General features: G+C 41.0%; 1 protein-coding gene across 3 annotated transcripts in view; it reads left to right on the top strand.

The window, feature by feature from the left end:
- Positions 1-15047, top strand: part of MID1 (midline 1) — a 285444-nt gene that overhangs the window by 160537 nt on the left and 109860 nt on the right. For 2 of the 3 annotated variants that reach the window (XM_054975067.1, XM_054975066.1), the window contains exon 2: positions 8873-9588. In XM_054975067.1, the coding sequence (XP_054831042.1) occupies positions 8929-9588 (660 nt within the window). In that variant the 5' untranslated portion in view covers positions 8873-8928. Of the gene's footprint in view, positions 1-2698; positions 2795-8872; positions 9589-15047 lie in introns of those variants that run through there. The other variant, XM_054975068.1, reaches the window with a different exon arrangement.

The raw sequence follows: 15047 nt of genomic DNA, 5'->3' as shown, positions 1-15047 counted from the left end.
TTTGTGGGCTCTGCACTCCACATGCTGGGAAAATACAGCTTTGTCCTCAACCAGTGGGTTGCCTGTAGTTCCATGAGGGGGCCATACATGTCTATGACATTGCTGATGATGAGTGACACAATTCCCATAGTGCTCAAGCTGTATTCTAAGTTTTCAGTCTTACTCATTGCTGCTAAAAACAATTGGCCGTAATACTATGTGTGGAGGAACTCCTGTCAGTTTAATGTTCGCACTACGATCAAAATGAAAAAGTTCACAGTTTGGAAGTTAATTAGGAGCCAATGTTTGAAGCCTATTAACTGTGATGTCAGAATCCCCCCTCCCTTTTCTAGAGTCGTTTAAAACATTATGCAAAGATAAGGCAAGGTTACTAACTCAGTATACGCTCAATAGGAAGATGTGGCCAACCCTGACAAATACATATTTTTGAACATCTTGCAAACAAATGTTTTCCATACTAGCTCTTTACATTTTTAGGTGAACACTTAAACCATCTTAGATATACACCTAAAAATGTAGTGTGTGAAGTGGCCTTTAGTTTGGTCCCTCCACCTTTTCTAATTACATACTTTAATCGGGTTGCCAGCTTCAGGCTGGAAAATTCCTGGAGACACTGGGGAGGGCAGGGTTTGGGAAATGGAGAGACCTCAGAAACCTATAATGCCACAGAGACCACCCTCTGAAGTGGACATTTTCTCCAGGGGAACTGATCTCTGCAGCCTGGAGTTGAGTTGTAATTCCTGGACATCTCTAGCCACCACCTGGAGGTTGGTAACCCTACATGCTTAACAAACGTCATAAAGAACTGAGCAAGAGCATCACCAAAAAGCTCATAGTGGGTACTTGTAATCTGTAGGCACAAAGCAGAGAGATGTTGGTTGTTTCGGTAGAAAATTTACTTGCTTCAAAAGTTCTTTCTCTTCTCAATTTAAGTCTGTAGGATTGAATGGGGAATGTATGCTTCACACAAAGGGAGCTCTCCTTTTGTATGTGTTCTTATTGGGGAAGCATTAAACATTCTGGGACTGGTCCTCAAAAACACTTCTTGATTTCCTGTTGTATTCCTGTAGTGTCCCTAACGTATTCACCTCTGTGAGCAAAAGCTATTTTCCTGTTCACCCCTGCCCAATTAGATGAACAATACCAATCAAAGACCAGTGCAACTGGTACCATCCACATGGTGTGTTTGTCCACACTTCCCAGCAGTGCAGTGTTGTACTACAGGGATTGGTTCTACATTGCAGTGTAAGAAGTGAGGGCTGATTTCTAGCCATCATAACATCCAGGTAGTTTAGAGGATTGAAGTACTGTGGATTGTCCTCTCCTTCGACATTTCCTTTTTTCCAGTTCAACTGGTCATTTTTAATTACTGCGCATATATGTTGAGACTTTGCCAGAAATGCTAGTATTACCCTTCCTGCAGTTCTTTTAAGAAAGGAAATAATAAAGGAAGCTAAACTAGTCTGAAAGGCAAATTAAAACTTGTATCTGGGATATACAGTAAATGGAATGCACATTTGGATCCATTCGCACAAACTTTTAATGTATTGTTTCACTTCACTTTGGCAATATAAAAGGAGACATGGCAACATGAAAAGTGGAGCACAAGGAAGCAATTCATTCCTGCTGCTTCCACTTCAACATGAATTTTTAACACATTTATTGTAAGCCAAACATCTGCTGTAGGTTCTGAGGAAGATAAACAGGCACTTTACTTGGAACATTTTGATGAAGTCCCTTGATACCCCCATATTGATAATGTAGCAATATTGGATATTCAGCACCATTTTGACCTAATTATAGAAATCCATTCCCTCCCCCCTGTAAACCAAAGAACCGTAATTGATAAGTTGCAGAAGATAAAACAATGAGGCTGGCATTTCTGGCTTTGAGAGGAAGAGAGTTCGACACCATTTAAAGTCTAGGTCTTGGGTATATTAAAAACCCATGTATTTTTAGGGCATACGGCTACTTTTTATTTCTCAGCATAGCCAGAAATATAGTGCTCCTGAGAAATCATTACAAGTGGTTTAAAACTTCCTCTCCAACACTTAAAATGGCACCCCTGAGAAAAATCTTTCTTTTAGCATATGATGTTTACAACTACTGTTCCAGCTGTATGATGAACTTCTGCCAGATGTTGATCAAATATATAATAGTGCTGGGACAGGCAATATTGGTTAAGTTGGCCTCAGTCTTCCATTAGAGAAACAGAAAAAAAAGTTTTAAATTGTTGATAACGTGACAGGTTTTGCTGGTTTGGGTCAGTCTTCCCTTACAGGCATGGGAACTGAAATTCATTATTCAATCCTGGATCAATTACAGAGCAGGCTGAGCTTCCACTTGTTCAAATAATGTGGCAGCAAAGCCTAGTGCCCTTATTACAAGCCGTCATTGTTGTGTGGGTTACATGGCTGTACTGTGAGAGAATCTGATCCTCTGCTGCTTTCTTGCTCGATGGATGTTGAATGCTGAAAGAGAAAGGAGATAGGTTGCTTTAGTGTTGGTGACAAAAGGCAGCTGGATCACAAAAGCAATTTTCAGTCCTTAAACTCTGGCGGAGGTGATTAGGCGGAGCTGGCTTTCCTGGAATTGTAGGGTCGATTTTCCTGTTGTGCTTCAGAATCAACTGACTCACAGTGACAAGCACAGTCGCAGCCCAAAAGTCCAGGATTACTGCTGCTGGTTGAGCCTACCACAGGGCCTCCTGCGTTTGTCACTATCTTCTCAAGGGGATTGGTGTGATCATTTAACAGCAATGGTTCAGCAAAAACACTTAGGCCGAAATCCACCGGTGGGTATATGGCATTTGATATATTCTTGAAACTCAGAAGTGAGATGAACTGCAAGAAGAATTTAAAATGATATTAAATATAGGAGCACTTTTCTCTGTTTTAAAAAGCGAGTTTTTAGCAATATTGTGATTAGAAAACTTGATTGTGTCACCTGTAATAGTACACTGTTTGGTTTTCTTTCTAGGAAGTTCAGTTTATTATTGTTTTTCAGTAGTGTTAGGTCATTTCTGTTAGATTGTGAGGGGTCATGTTGTGTTTTGTCACAAGGTGATACCCTTTCCAGACTCCCCTAAAAATTTATCCGGTATCTGTATTTTGTTAAGCACAGCTGTGATGTTATCATTTGGTATTCAAACTATCAAGTGAGAGATGGGAAAACTCATTGCCTGTCATTTTAAAAACATGATTCATTGCAGACATTGTGGGTGCTAGTATAGAGTATCTGAAATGAACTTTTGATATTAAGTTTATTTATTACTACATGGATGGATTATATAGCCTAGTGCCTTGGCACACTCAGTAGCACTGTCCTAATGTTGTGTTTCATGCATATGCCTGAACATGCAGTATATATTCAAAGGTTTATACAGACAATTGATCATGTAGTTTAGCTGCATCTCCATTTATAAACAGCCTACCAGACATAAAGACTATTTAGTTCAGCTAGTGATATACATTTAGGAGTTATTTGGTATTTAATCTCCCTTTTTCCTAGTGTTAAATAATGTCTCAAGAACAAGAGCAGTAGTTCTCAAAATATTTATTCTTACATGGATTGACTTGCTTAAATTCCTCAAGTTCAGAGTTGGAATGATAAAGAAAAAAAGGCAGAAACTACTGTGAACGTCCCCCAGCCATAAACTGAATGGGAGCTACAGTCAATATAGTGGGTGAAAATTTAATTTGTAACATACCCAGCCATCCAGGGATCATCCATAGGTTTGTTGTCTGCCAACAGTAATCAGCTAAAGGTTGCTGCTGTGATGGGAAGGTCATGATTAATAGAATATCTGGAAAGTTAGTTCATTTGACTGAGAGTTTTCAGTTAGGCAATCAGCACACACTTTTTGGTTAAGTGATTAATTATTTACAGTATCTTTTCCTTTGGTAACTACCATTCTCTTTCTAATGAATTTATCAGCAATTATTTTTCTAAAAGATTATAGCTTAGTCAGAGCTTTGTATTCTCCAGACAATGTCATCTTAATTAAGGCTTCCAAAATTGACTGGGTTCTTCTTTTTTTCCTGGGTCCCACATAATAGCCTCTATTCATGCTGGACATTTTGTAGAGGAAATTTTTCCTGGTCTTTAAAATGAGTTGATGGAAAGGTTCAGACTTAACACCATCATTTGCCACTGGCATAATTGAGATATTAAGAGTAAGTGTTACATCATGGTGGAAAGAGAATTATACCTTCTTGGGGAGTGATGCTCTCCATCCCACCTATATTTCAAGTATTTTCAGTAGCTCCTTATACACTTAACTTCGGCCAAGTTGACTAGTCTAAGATACAGCTTGTCCATAGCATGTGTATGCCTTGAACACAGATCTTTAAATTTTGCTGCCTTTCTTGTTGGATTCTGTGTGCAGTGCCGCATTTTCCTGTATGAGGGACCACATTGTCTGTGCACCAGTGAAAGAATGATGGGCCCATAATAATATATAAAGATTACCACACTGTATTTGTAACTGAGTATCAAAGGCAACAGATTGAGCTTCTTTTGTACATACACCCTTACCCAAAGCAGTTGTGATGTTACTGTTACCTTTTGTCTTAACTCATGTTCTTATTATGTTCTTTAAAATATTCATGTTATATTAGGTGTGAAACACTAAATAAAACACCAAACAAAACAGTATTTTGCAAGGCCCAGATGGGAGTGGGGCAGAATGGGATGCATTATTGTGACTATGAGCCAGATCTAGCCAGCTTTTCACTGGTGAAAAGGGAGGAGGACCCAACTTTGACCACCAAAAATCTATGCTGCAGATCATTGAACAAGACAAAATCCATCTGGGGATGGTCATTATAGGATGGAGAGAAGTGGAATACAACCCTATGTAGTCCAGGTAGGGTCGCCAGGTTTCCTTACCTTTTAGTGGGAGGGAGGGAGGGACCTGGCACTCACCTTTTTTGACGTCTTCACATGCATGTGCTTCCAGAGTGGAAAGTGATGTCATTGCACTGCGGCTGGGAGTGCTGCCACACTTCACAGCGGGCCAATTTGGGCCCCAAACTGGATTTGGCCTGTTTGGGGCCCAAATTGGCCCACTTCAAAGCATTGGAGCCTCCTGGGGCAGCACAGTGATGTCACTTCCAGGAAGTGACGTCATCGTGCAGGAGCTGGAAGTGCTTCCATGGTGGCATGATGACATCACTCTTGGGATGTGATGTCATCATGCTGCCCTGAGAGTGCACCTGGGAGGCCTATTCCTGGCCTTCTCTCCTGCCAACCAGGTGAGTGGTGGCAGGGAGAAAAGGGTGGGAGCCTCCTGCCCCTACCAGGAGACTTGGGATCCCTAACTCCAGGAGAACATAAGCTGCAAGATTGCTACCATAATGAAGGCCAGGTATGTCAATTTTTTAAAAAGAAAATTTTCTTATTTGTTCTCTCTATCTAGTTAGGAAGATGTTTAAATTTGTGCCATTCCCAGAAAATTTAGCTTGAGCCTTAAACAAACAATCCTTTCAAGAATATTGCTATAGGGAAATAATTAATTAACCCTTTCCCCGCCCTTTGTTTCTCAGCCAGGGTTGCTAGCCCAGTGGCAAGTGATGTTGTGGCATCAATGAGGCACCAGTTTTTGCCACCAGCCCCCCATTTTGCTCCTGCTACTCCACCTAGGTTTGCCAACTCCAGGTTTGGAAATTTCTAGAAGATTTGGAGGTGGGGTTTGGGGAGAGGAGGGACCTCACCTGAGAATAATGCCATAATAGAGTCCACCCTCGGAAACAGCCATTTTTTCCAAGGAAACTAATATCTGTCATCTGGAGATCAGCTGTAATTCCAGGAGATCTCCAGGTCCCACCCAGAGGCTGGCAACCATAGCTCCACCAAGCAGCATAAGCAGCTAAAGTGGCAGAGCCTAGGGCTGTTATAATGGGAGACATGGCAAGGCTATTAGATCCAAACTGGGTTCCTCTTGTAGGTCTACTGGGAGGTAATTGTAGCAGAGGAACAGCTGGTGGGAAGGGAGTTAACCCTATTTCCTGCTACTTCTCTGTTCCCAGTTTCCCCCTTCCAAAGCAGCTTTTAAGGTTAAAAAATTAACTAATTGCTGTCATGTGATTCTGCACATATAGTTTGTATTAGAAACCAAAATATTAATGGTTAATAAAGTTGCCAGACATCTATACCCTCCCAGTGGCCACTGATGGGCTGAGTTGTACAGTAGGGAACTGGAAAAAAACCCGAACCATGTGGTTCGTGGTTTGTCAAATTTCACAGACCATGAACTTTCATGAACCTGCCCCCGGTTTGCAAACTGGTTCATTTGGTTTGTGAAAATGTCACATCCAGGTCAAAAAACCATCACTTCCGGGTCAGCAGAAGGTCACTTCAGGGCCAACAGAAGTTCATTCCAGGTCAGCAGAAGGTCTGCAGGAAGTCCATCCCCTGTTGCCTAGGAAACTGATTGATTGGCAACAGGCTGTCTGCAGTGACAAACCGAAAAACAAACCAAATGAACCAGCCTAAAGTTCATGACAGTTATCAGAAATGGGATCTGACAAACTGCTGGTTCGCGAACCACGAACCAGCCTGGTTCATGCTTAATTTTGGTTCGTATTTTGGGTCGTGCCCATCTCTAGTAGGGAACCAGTATAGACATGAGGAATAGATTTACTATTCGCTTGCTTGTAGTGGGCAATCTCTCAGTGGTTCTTCCTTTTGCCTGGAGCCGCTTCCCCTAGCAGGTCACTTCTGGGTACAATCCTCGAGAAAGGTCCTGTAACTATTACTCAAACATTATATTACTTTCTGTATGCTATATTTTAAAAACATTTTTAATCTTTTGAACCTCCTATCAGATTGTGAAGTCTATCTAGTATATCAGGGGCCACATCACAATGGATATGCAAGTGCTGCACTCTCATGTGTGTATATGTAGTAGATCAGTAACCTAGCACAATATGTAAACATCACAACTTCAGAGTATTCCATATTCTTCTGCAGGATGCATGAGATTATATACTATGAATTTTGTGTACTCTGTGCACAGAATATACCATGTGAAAGCAAATTGATTTTGCATTGCTCATGTGAAAGCAACAACTCGGTAACGGGAAAGTAAAGTTTGGTTGAATCAGTTATTTCATATTTGCTGTACACCCTGCCCCAGGAAAAAAACCCCGTCATGCACAACAGATTTGTTGTTGCATTTAAACTTGCCCCAGATTTTTGGCCAGTAAGTGTGAAACTAAATGGCATATTGTTCTCCTTTAGGAACAAAAGCTCTTCTGGCCTCCTCACAAAGCAACTATGAATAAGCATTAGATGTTGACTTGAACTTTGCCTCCAATGTTGAACTTCTTTATGCTATTATGGTCTGGACTGAGGTTATGCATAGTGTTCTTGTCACTGTAACGCCAGGCCCTGCTTTAATTGTGGGGAAACGTACAAGGTTCAAACAGATTTGGTTCCCAAGCTTGCTAATGAGCATAAGGCTTCTTTCACCCTTAATGAACCAAGTTTTCTACATGATTTTGAAGGGAGATGGGAGGGCAGGAGAGGGGAAAGAGTTCACATACTGGAACAACGACTTTACAGTGTAAAGAGCATGCAGCTGGGCCATCCGAAGCCATCCTCAGTTATGAGCAACAAAGCTGAAATAGATTGTCCTGTGAAGAGGTAGAGCTCTGTCAGTGTGAAGTGGAGCTTGTGCTTCTGCTTCACTGACCTGTCTGTTTATAACAGCGATAGGCCCTTGATGAGAGCTTAGGCAAGGAGAGCCACATCGGGCGACTCTTTTCAAAATCATTCTCTGCAACACGATTAGGGAAAGAAGAAACAAAATGAAGGTTTGGTCGTTTTAAAGGGTGATCTCTTCCGGGGGGGGGGATGTACTGCTGAATTCCACACTGAGAAAAGTCATTGTTAGATCTTGCTGCATTTTATCAAGCCTATAAAGCTACTAAAAATTAATATTTGCACAGCAAACAACCATGTGATCTTTTTGGTTTAAAAAAAGCTGAGGTTTTGCCACTATCACATTGCCACTAAGACTTCACATGTAAGAGGGAAACGTATTTTTATACAAATCCGGTCAGTTCAGCAAATGCCGTGTCTTTCCCATCAAATTTTTGACCAACAGCATTGAAGTGTCATTTCCTTTTCTAAATATTTTTATCGTTCTAATCTGCCCTTGTGAGCATTTTGATTATCATGCTCTAATAGTCATCTCTGTATATACAGCTCACTCAAAACGGATTCATAGTGTGTTGGCTCTTTTATATTTTTCTATTAATCTAGTCGTCATGGGCAAATATGAATACAGACAGGCATATTGTATTCCAGTAATGTATTGCAAGAGTAACTAAAACCATGAACACAGAAAAATGCCAGGACATTAATGTTGATGAAAAATAATGAGGAAGTTTGAGGTTTTGCCTGATCAGTCTGATACTTTGCCTTTTCATGGCTGCTCTTAGAAGTTTGAAATGCATTTAGACTTTTCTAAAACAAATTTTAACTGACTCCATAGTGTATCTACAGGAAGTTTTTGCAGCAACAACGTGTTGTTGATGTACCTGTATGGGGATTTTCTGTACAGGTTTTATAGGGAAAGCTCTCCAGACATCATTATTTATCTTTTGCTAAAACAAACATTTTAAAAATCCCAAACAGTTATTTTTATTTTAAAAAATAAAGTTTAGGGAAACACAAAATAAAAATGAAGTTTTAAATACCTTGATTACTGATGCATAGGCAGAGTCCAAATTTTACGTAGCTTTCCAGTCTGGAGAGATGGCAGCATAATGCCCACAAAAGTGGTAAAAGTTGACAGCTCCCCATGGCTGATCCCTCCGTACGTGTACTCTCTCTCTTCTAATCAAATTTTATGTTCTGTTTCCAGATAGCTGATCAGCTTCCCTGGATTTCGCTAACGACACAGGAAAGCTTCGCCTGAAGATGGAAACACTGGAGTCGGAACTGACCTGCCCTATCTGTCTGGAGCTGTTTGAGGATCCGCTGCTGCTGCCTTGTGCTCACAGCCTCTGTTTCAACTGTGCACATCGCATCTTGGTCTCCCACTGTGCCACCAACGAATCAGTGGAGTCTATCACCGCCTTCCAGTGCCCTACTTGTCGTTATGTCATCACCCTCAACCAACGAGGTCTAGACGGACTCAAGCGCAACGTCACGCTGCAGAATATTATCGACAGGTTTCAGAAAGCTTCAGTGAGTGGGCCCAATTCTCCTAGCGAAACTCGCCGAGAGCGGGCTTTTGATAGCAATAGCATGTCCTCCAGTGAGAAAGTTCTCTGCCAGTTCTGTGACCAGGATCCTGCTCAGGAAGCAGTGAAGACCTGTGTAACTTGTGAGGTATCCTACTGTGAGGAATGCCTAAAAGCAACTCATCCAAACAAGAAGCCATTTACTGGACATCGTTTAATCGAGCCTATTCCAGACTCACATATTAGAGGATTAATGTGTCTGGAACACGAGGATGAGAAAGTTAACATGTATTGTGTGACTGATGACCAGTTAATCTGTGCCTTGTGTAAACTGGTTGGGAGGCATCGGGATCACCAGGTGGCTGCCTTAAGTGAACGCTATGACAAATTAAAGGTTAGTTCTATCTTCATGCTTTCTTCTTTTTCTGCTAACAAGAGTGGTGCCTTATGAAATATGCGTACACCTCGTTTTCTAGGTAACAGTTATATGAGTACGTAAACTACAGTTTTGCTTTAAACTTGATTATGCACACTTCCGGATATCAGTAATCAGTTTGCATTAGAAACAGCGAAAAATCTCTTTTTGGTATGGAATGGTTATGCATATGCAGAAATACATATATAAATGTATTCTTTCAGCTGCTCTTAGTGACAATTTTCTATGTACAATGGGTGTGTGCTGTTTATAACAGTATAAACAGTTGTAAGGGTGTGTGATTGTGCATATTAGCCACAATTTGAAAACTCACATATGTAGGTGCTTCCATTTGGAGAAGGGTATACAGAGCCTGTGTTTTGTGAAACTCCATTTGTATTTCAAAGCCTCTAGAATACAGCTGTGAGCACCAGTTTCTTAGGATACTTGATATTCTTTTAAATTGAGGATAATGATAGTTCTGTTTAATCTTATTTTTTTTCAAATGTCTTTTATATCACTGTTACGTGAGGAAAGCTTTTTAATATCAGTCGTGTACAGGATATACACTGTTTTATAGAATAAGCATACCCGCTATAGCCACTGCCTTTCAAAGTTGTAACACATGAAAAGCAAAATTTGAAAAAAAATGATTAACGTTGTTCTGGTTATGCAGACTTCCCCATCCATACTGAAACTCCATCTTATATCAGTGACAAGGCTGCTCTGCAGTCTTCCAGTATCACTGCAAAATGTCTTCAGCATTTCATATATTCAGTTATATCAGAGATTTGATTTAAGGAATCTCCAGCTTAAATAGCAGCAATGGAGACCAATTGTCATATTAGTATGAACCAATGTTCTTTTAGTTGCCAGACGGAATACAGAACAGCACACTAGAGAATGGAGAAATCTTCCAGAAGCCCCCTCTCCTGTTTCTTTATGATGATGCTGTAGTGATTGTTAGAAAATTTCAAGAGACAAAAGGCAAAACCCTGTATCTTTGGCCAATGTACTTACAAGTTACAGGAGTTCTGGTGGGAAACAATTTTGTTCATTTGAACATAACGACTTTAGAAAATAAAATTTTCCTCTTGCTTGCCTTGGGATTGGGGAATATATAATGGTAAAGGTGGCATCTACTTTACATATATGCCACATAACGATGTCACTTTAAGAACAATTCTTTTCAGATGTTACTTTTGAGGATATAACCAGGCATGTATGCCAGGAGGCTCATGAGTAACACACACTCCTAGTACATGTGGTTGGGTATCCCAAATGTCATATCTAAAAAGGAGTTAAAATGTTCTCAGTATGTATCCCTCAAAACATATGCTTTCACGTATTTCCTCTTAGTCTTTTCTGAACTATAAAGTAATTGTTTATATATGTTTAAGAAGTTTTACATACCTGCCCTTTAGAGAATAGCAATAATATTTTTCTTTAGTTTAGGTTGCAAACCTATGACTAGTTCCATTCATATCCATATGTTACGGATGTTGAAAGCTGTAAGATTTCAAGGGAGTAAATACAAGGTAGGATTTCAGTTTTGTGACCAATTCAAGGCTCCTCAATTACAACTCTCAAATCCTATTTGCTTCAACTTTCCTGTGTTCCTGCAGAGCTATTATTTGGGTAGCCCCACATGCACTCTGGATCATGCACTCTGAACCTCTCTAGAGCTGCAGTAAGTTGTTAAACCATCAAGTTATATTTGTGAGCTTTATAATATACTTCTACGTGGAATTAACACAGTTTAATTTTTTTTTAACAAAATGGCCAAAGCTTTTTTTTTAAAAAGCAGCATCTTAAATATATTTGGGCAGAATCCACAACTGGTATTAATTTCATGACTTGCCTGTGAACCAGTGTTTCATGGAGTTTCCATTTATGGCACAGATTGAGCTACTTGCAACTAATACCTTAAAGAGGTATAATTAAGGAACAAGTCTTAGAGTTAGCCCAAACATTACTTTTAAAGTTCTTTGTGCAAAATTATTCAAGAAAATGGAAAAATATGTGCAACGTTGATGGCTCCAAACAGTTTCTGTGGCCAGGTATCTTGAATTAATTGTTGAACTGCAGAAAAAATTCTTTGACAGTTACTATTCCTTTGTTTATTGCAAGGAATTTAGGACGTTAACTCATTCACAAATAAGGTTGCCAGTCCTCCGCTTCCACCCTCCACCCCCCGCCCTCACTTGCCTGGCCAGCGGGAGAGGTATGAGCCTCCCAGGGGCATGCTTCTGGGCAGCACAGTGTGCTCCTGCAGGCCTGAAGTGGGCCGAATCAGGCCCAAATCAGGCCCGATTCAGCCACTGCGGAGCAGGGGAGTGCTCCCGCCCTCCACAGCGGCCCAATTCAGGCCTGATCTGGTTCGAATCGGGCCACAGCCAGAGTTGCTGTGGAGTGCAGGAGCACTCCCGTGCTCTGAAGCAGCTCATTCTAGACCGATTTGGGCCCAGTCTGGGCCTATTTGGACCCAATCCATCCAGATTCAGGCCCAGTCCAGGCCGATTCATGCCTGAATCAGCCCAGATTGGGCCACTGCGAAGTGGGGAGCACTCCCACATTCCGCAGCAGCCCGATTCAAGCAGAATCAGTCCCAATTCTGCCCCCCCCCCACAGAGTGCTCCCAGGGCAGCTGTGGCCCACACGATAATGTCACTTCCTAGGAGGACAGGGGGGCCTGGCAACCCTATTCATAACTGATGCCAGTGTACATTTCCTGTGCCATTTAAAAGCAGGTACATACTGAAACCTAGTTTAAATAGCAACATATGAATTGTTTTGTACTCTTTTTCCAGCAAGGATGGAATAGTCTTCTTGAAGAAAGTTACACTGGTCATGAATTTGAGTATCCCTCAGAATATTCATTTGAAGCTCTCTATAGCTTGCCATGTTTCAAAAGCCAAATATATGATGATAGATCATAACCTATAACACCAGCGTTTGGGTTCTACTAGACATCAAGTCTTAACAAGTTATGTTTTATGAACTCATTCTGATAGTAACAAGTGCTGAATTGCAATCTGGAGATTGTGTGGACTGTTTCATGTTCCAAGTTGACCTTGTGACTTTTCCTCTTCAACCAACAGCACTATTATACACCATGGCAACTTTATTTCTCTATTTCTCCTTGTTCTGTGATTTTTCTTGTAAAAATCTCAAAATGATTTCCTCTCCATAGCATCTAAAGAAGTGAATTCTGAGTCGTGAAATTTCATGCTGGAATAAATGTTCTTACTCTTTAAAGCAGCACTGGACTTCTAATTTTCCTACAGTAAACACTAACACAGCTATCTCCAGGAATCCAAAGCAGTGTGTGTCAGGCATCAGTTCCAGTGATTATCAACAGGACTTTCAACCAATCACATAATAGTTTTTTGGTCATACCTAAATGAGTTATCTAGAGTTTGGTTTTTGTCTTCTATAAAGGTTTTGTTGTTCAGATACAATTCATGCTGAAAACCAACCAAGAACTTCTGGCAAATGCAGCTTTATTTTGAGCCTGGAAGCCTGATTTGAAAGTTGGACTATTAATTTCAGGACTGATTCATATATGACATTTTCTTCATAAGAGAAGATAAAATTCATTTGGGACCAACAGCACACTCTGTTATGTATAATATGTCATATGAAAATGTTACTGTGGTTCTTAAATGGCATAGCTTGTGGGTGTATAGCCATTAGGAGTGCATAATGAAAAATCACAAGCCATAAAAATTACAAACCTCACTGTTTCTGGGTCTTGTGATTTTCTGAAACCAAGGTTCTTTTTGCACTGGGACTTTAAAGCGTTTCAGTATCTGTTCTGCTTTCCATGTTTGCAGGAGTTTCATACTTGCAAGGTAGTCACGGTTCACTGTACTGATATTTGTCTGCGGTATCCCCAATTTTTCCCCTAGCAGACATACCACAATTTTATTTTGAAGCTGCTGCCGAGTCGCGTCTGGCTTGATTAATGTCAGGGTGAACTCTACTCCCCTTCTGCTTCTCTTCTCCCCCCTCTCCTTTTCCCTGGAAGCTGATTGGTCTGTGTGGGATTAACCACTCCCACCCTCTTCAGCTCTCTGAACTCGTTTTCTGCCATTTTTATCAGTAAAGTAAGGGTCATAAGGTGGTTTCTCCGTTTGCTTCCTTCCTCCCAGGTATGCCCACATGCCCCCTCCCCCCTGCAAATCCAGGAACAGTTCCTAACGTTGCTGTTTATTCCCTGCTGGCTTTAAAATCCAGGAAAGGGATTTTACATTACTGCTGGACTTTATCACTGAAGATCCATTTAAATTTGGAAAAATATGCATAAAATTTGTGAGGTTGGCAATCAACCAAACTTGTAACAGATCCAATTGATTCAAACTTGCTGCACAAAAATTACCAAATGAATGTCGTAAAGATCCGGGCTGATTCAGAAAGAGCAACAGACTGAACTACATTGTTTTATTTGCAAAACAAGTTGTGACTTCAATATGAAAAAGCCATATGAGTGAAACAGAGTACAGGGAAGTTGTAAATTATATGTAAACGTTAGTACTCTGAACTAGAGATAGGCACGAACAGAAAAAAAAACCCCAAACATGATGTTCGTTGTTCGTTGCCATCCATGAACAGGGACTCATGAACAACCACGAACATGGCTCTGTTCACAAATATGTTCATGGTTGGCTGTTCATGGGGGCCAGTAGGCTCTCCTTCAGCCATCATCCAAGTCAAGATCCCTACTGCACCACTCCCAGAAACCTGACCTGAGCAGGCACCAGGAAAGGTACCGATAATAAATAATAGCTTGGCCCAGAGCCTGGCAGCAGCCCTGGAACCTGAAGGGGTTCCTTCTATCCCACCACACACAAAGAAAATTCAAGCTCCAATGCACTCTCTCTATCAAAATGACAACAGCAACTCTCTCTCCACTGTCTGCAAAGTCAGAGATGGGAGCTCCCCTCCCCCCCTGGTCTTTGCTCCCTTGTAACAAATTTGGAGCTCCACACTTGAAAGGAAGACCTGCCTGTCAAGCTAAATTGGGCTTAGATTGGGGTTTCCAGGGCAACAGCAGGAGTTCAGACAATCCCTGCCTAAGTTGCCAAGGGAATTGATTGCAGGTGCCAGACTGGCTTGACAAAGCAACGAACAGCAACAAACGAGGCTTGCAACGACCACCTGTTCATTTAGAATGGGGCCTCACAAACAGCTTGTTCGCGAACAGCTGATTGGGCTGTTCGTGGCTTTTTTTTGTTTGTATTGCTGTTCGTGCCCATCTCTACTTTGAACTATTCTTTCTCCCTCGCATCTCTTACCAGTGTGATCACTTCTACAGTAAGGTTTTCTGTCAATGGGAAGCTAACTAGCAAATGGGAGTCAGAAAATTGGCAGTCTAACCTTTCTTTCATTAGATGGGAAAGGCTGTCTATGATCAGGCTGGGCATAAAGAAGAGATT

The sequence above is a fragment of the Eublepharis macularius genome, chromosome 3 (assembly GCF_028583425.1).
Source record: "Eublepharis macularius isolate TG4126 chromosome 3, MPM_Emac_v1.0, whole genome shotgun sequence".
NCBI classification, from domain to species: domain Eukaryota; kingdom Metazoa; phylum Chordata; class Lepidosauria; order Squamata; family Eublepharidae; genus Eublepharis; species Eublepharis macularius.
Note: the sequence above shows the minus strand (reverse complement) of the source record. Positions and strands in the feature narration are given on the sequence as shown.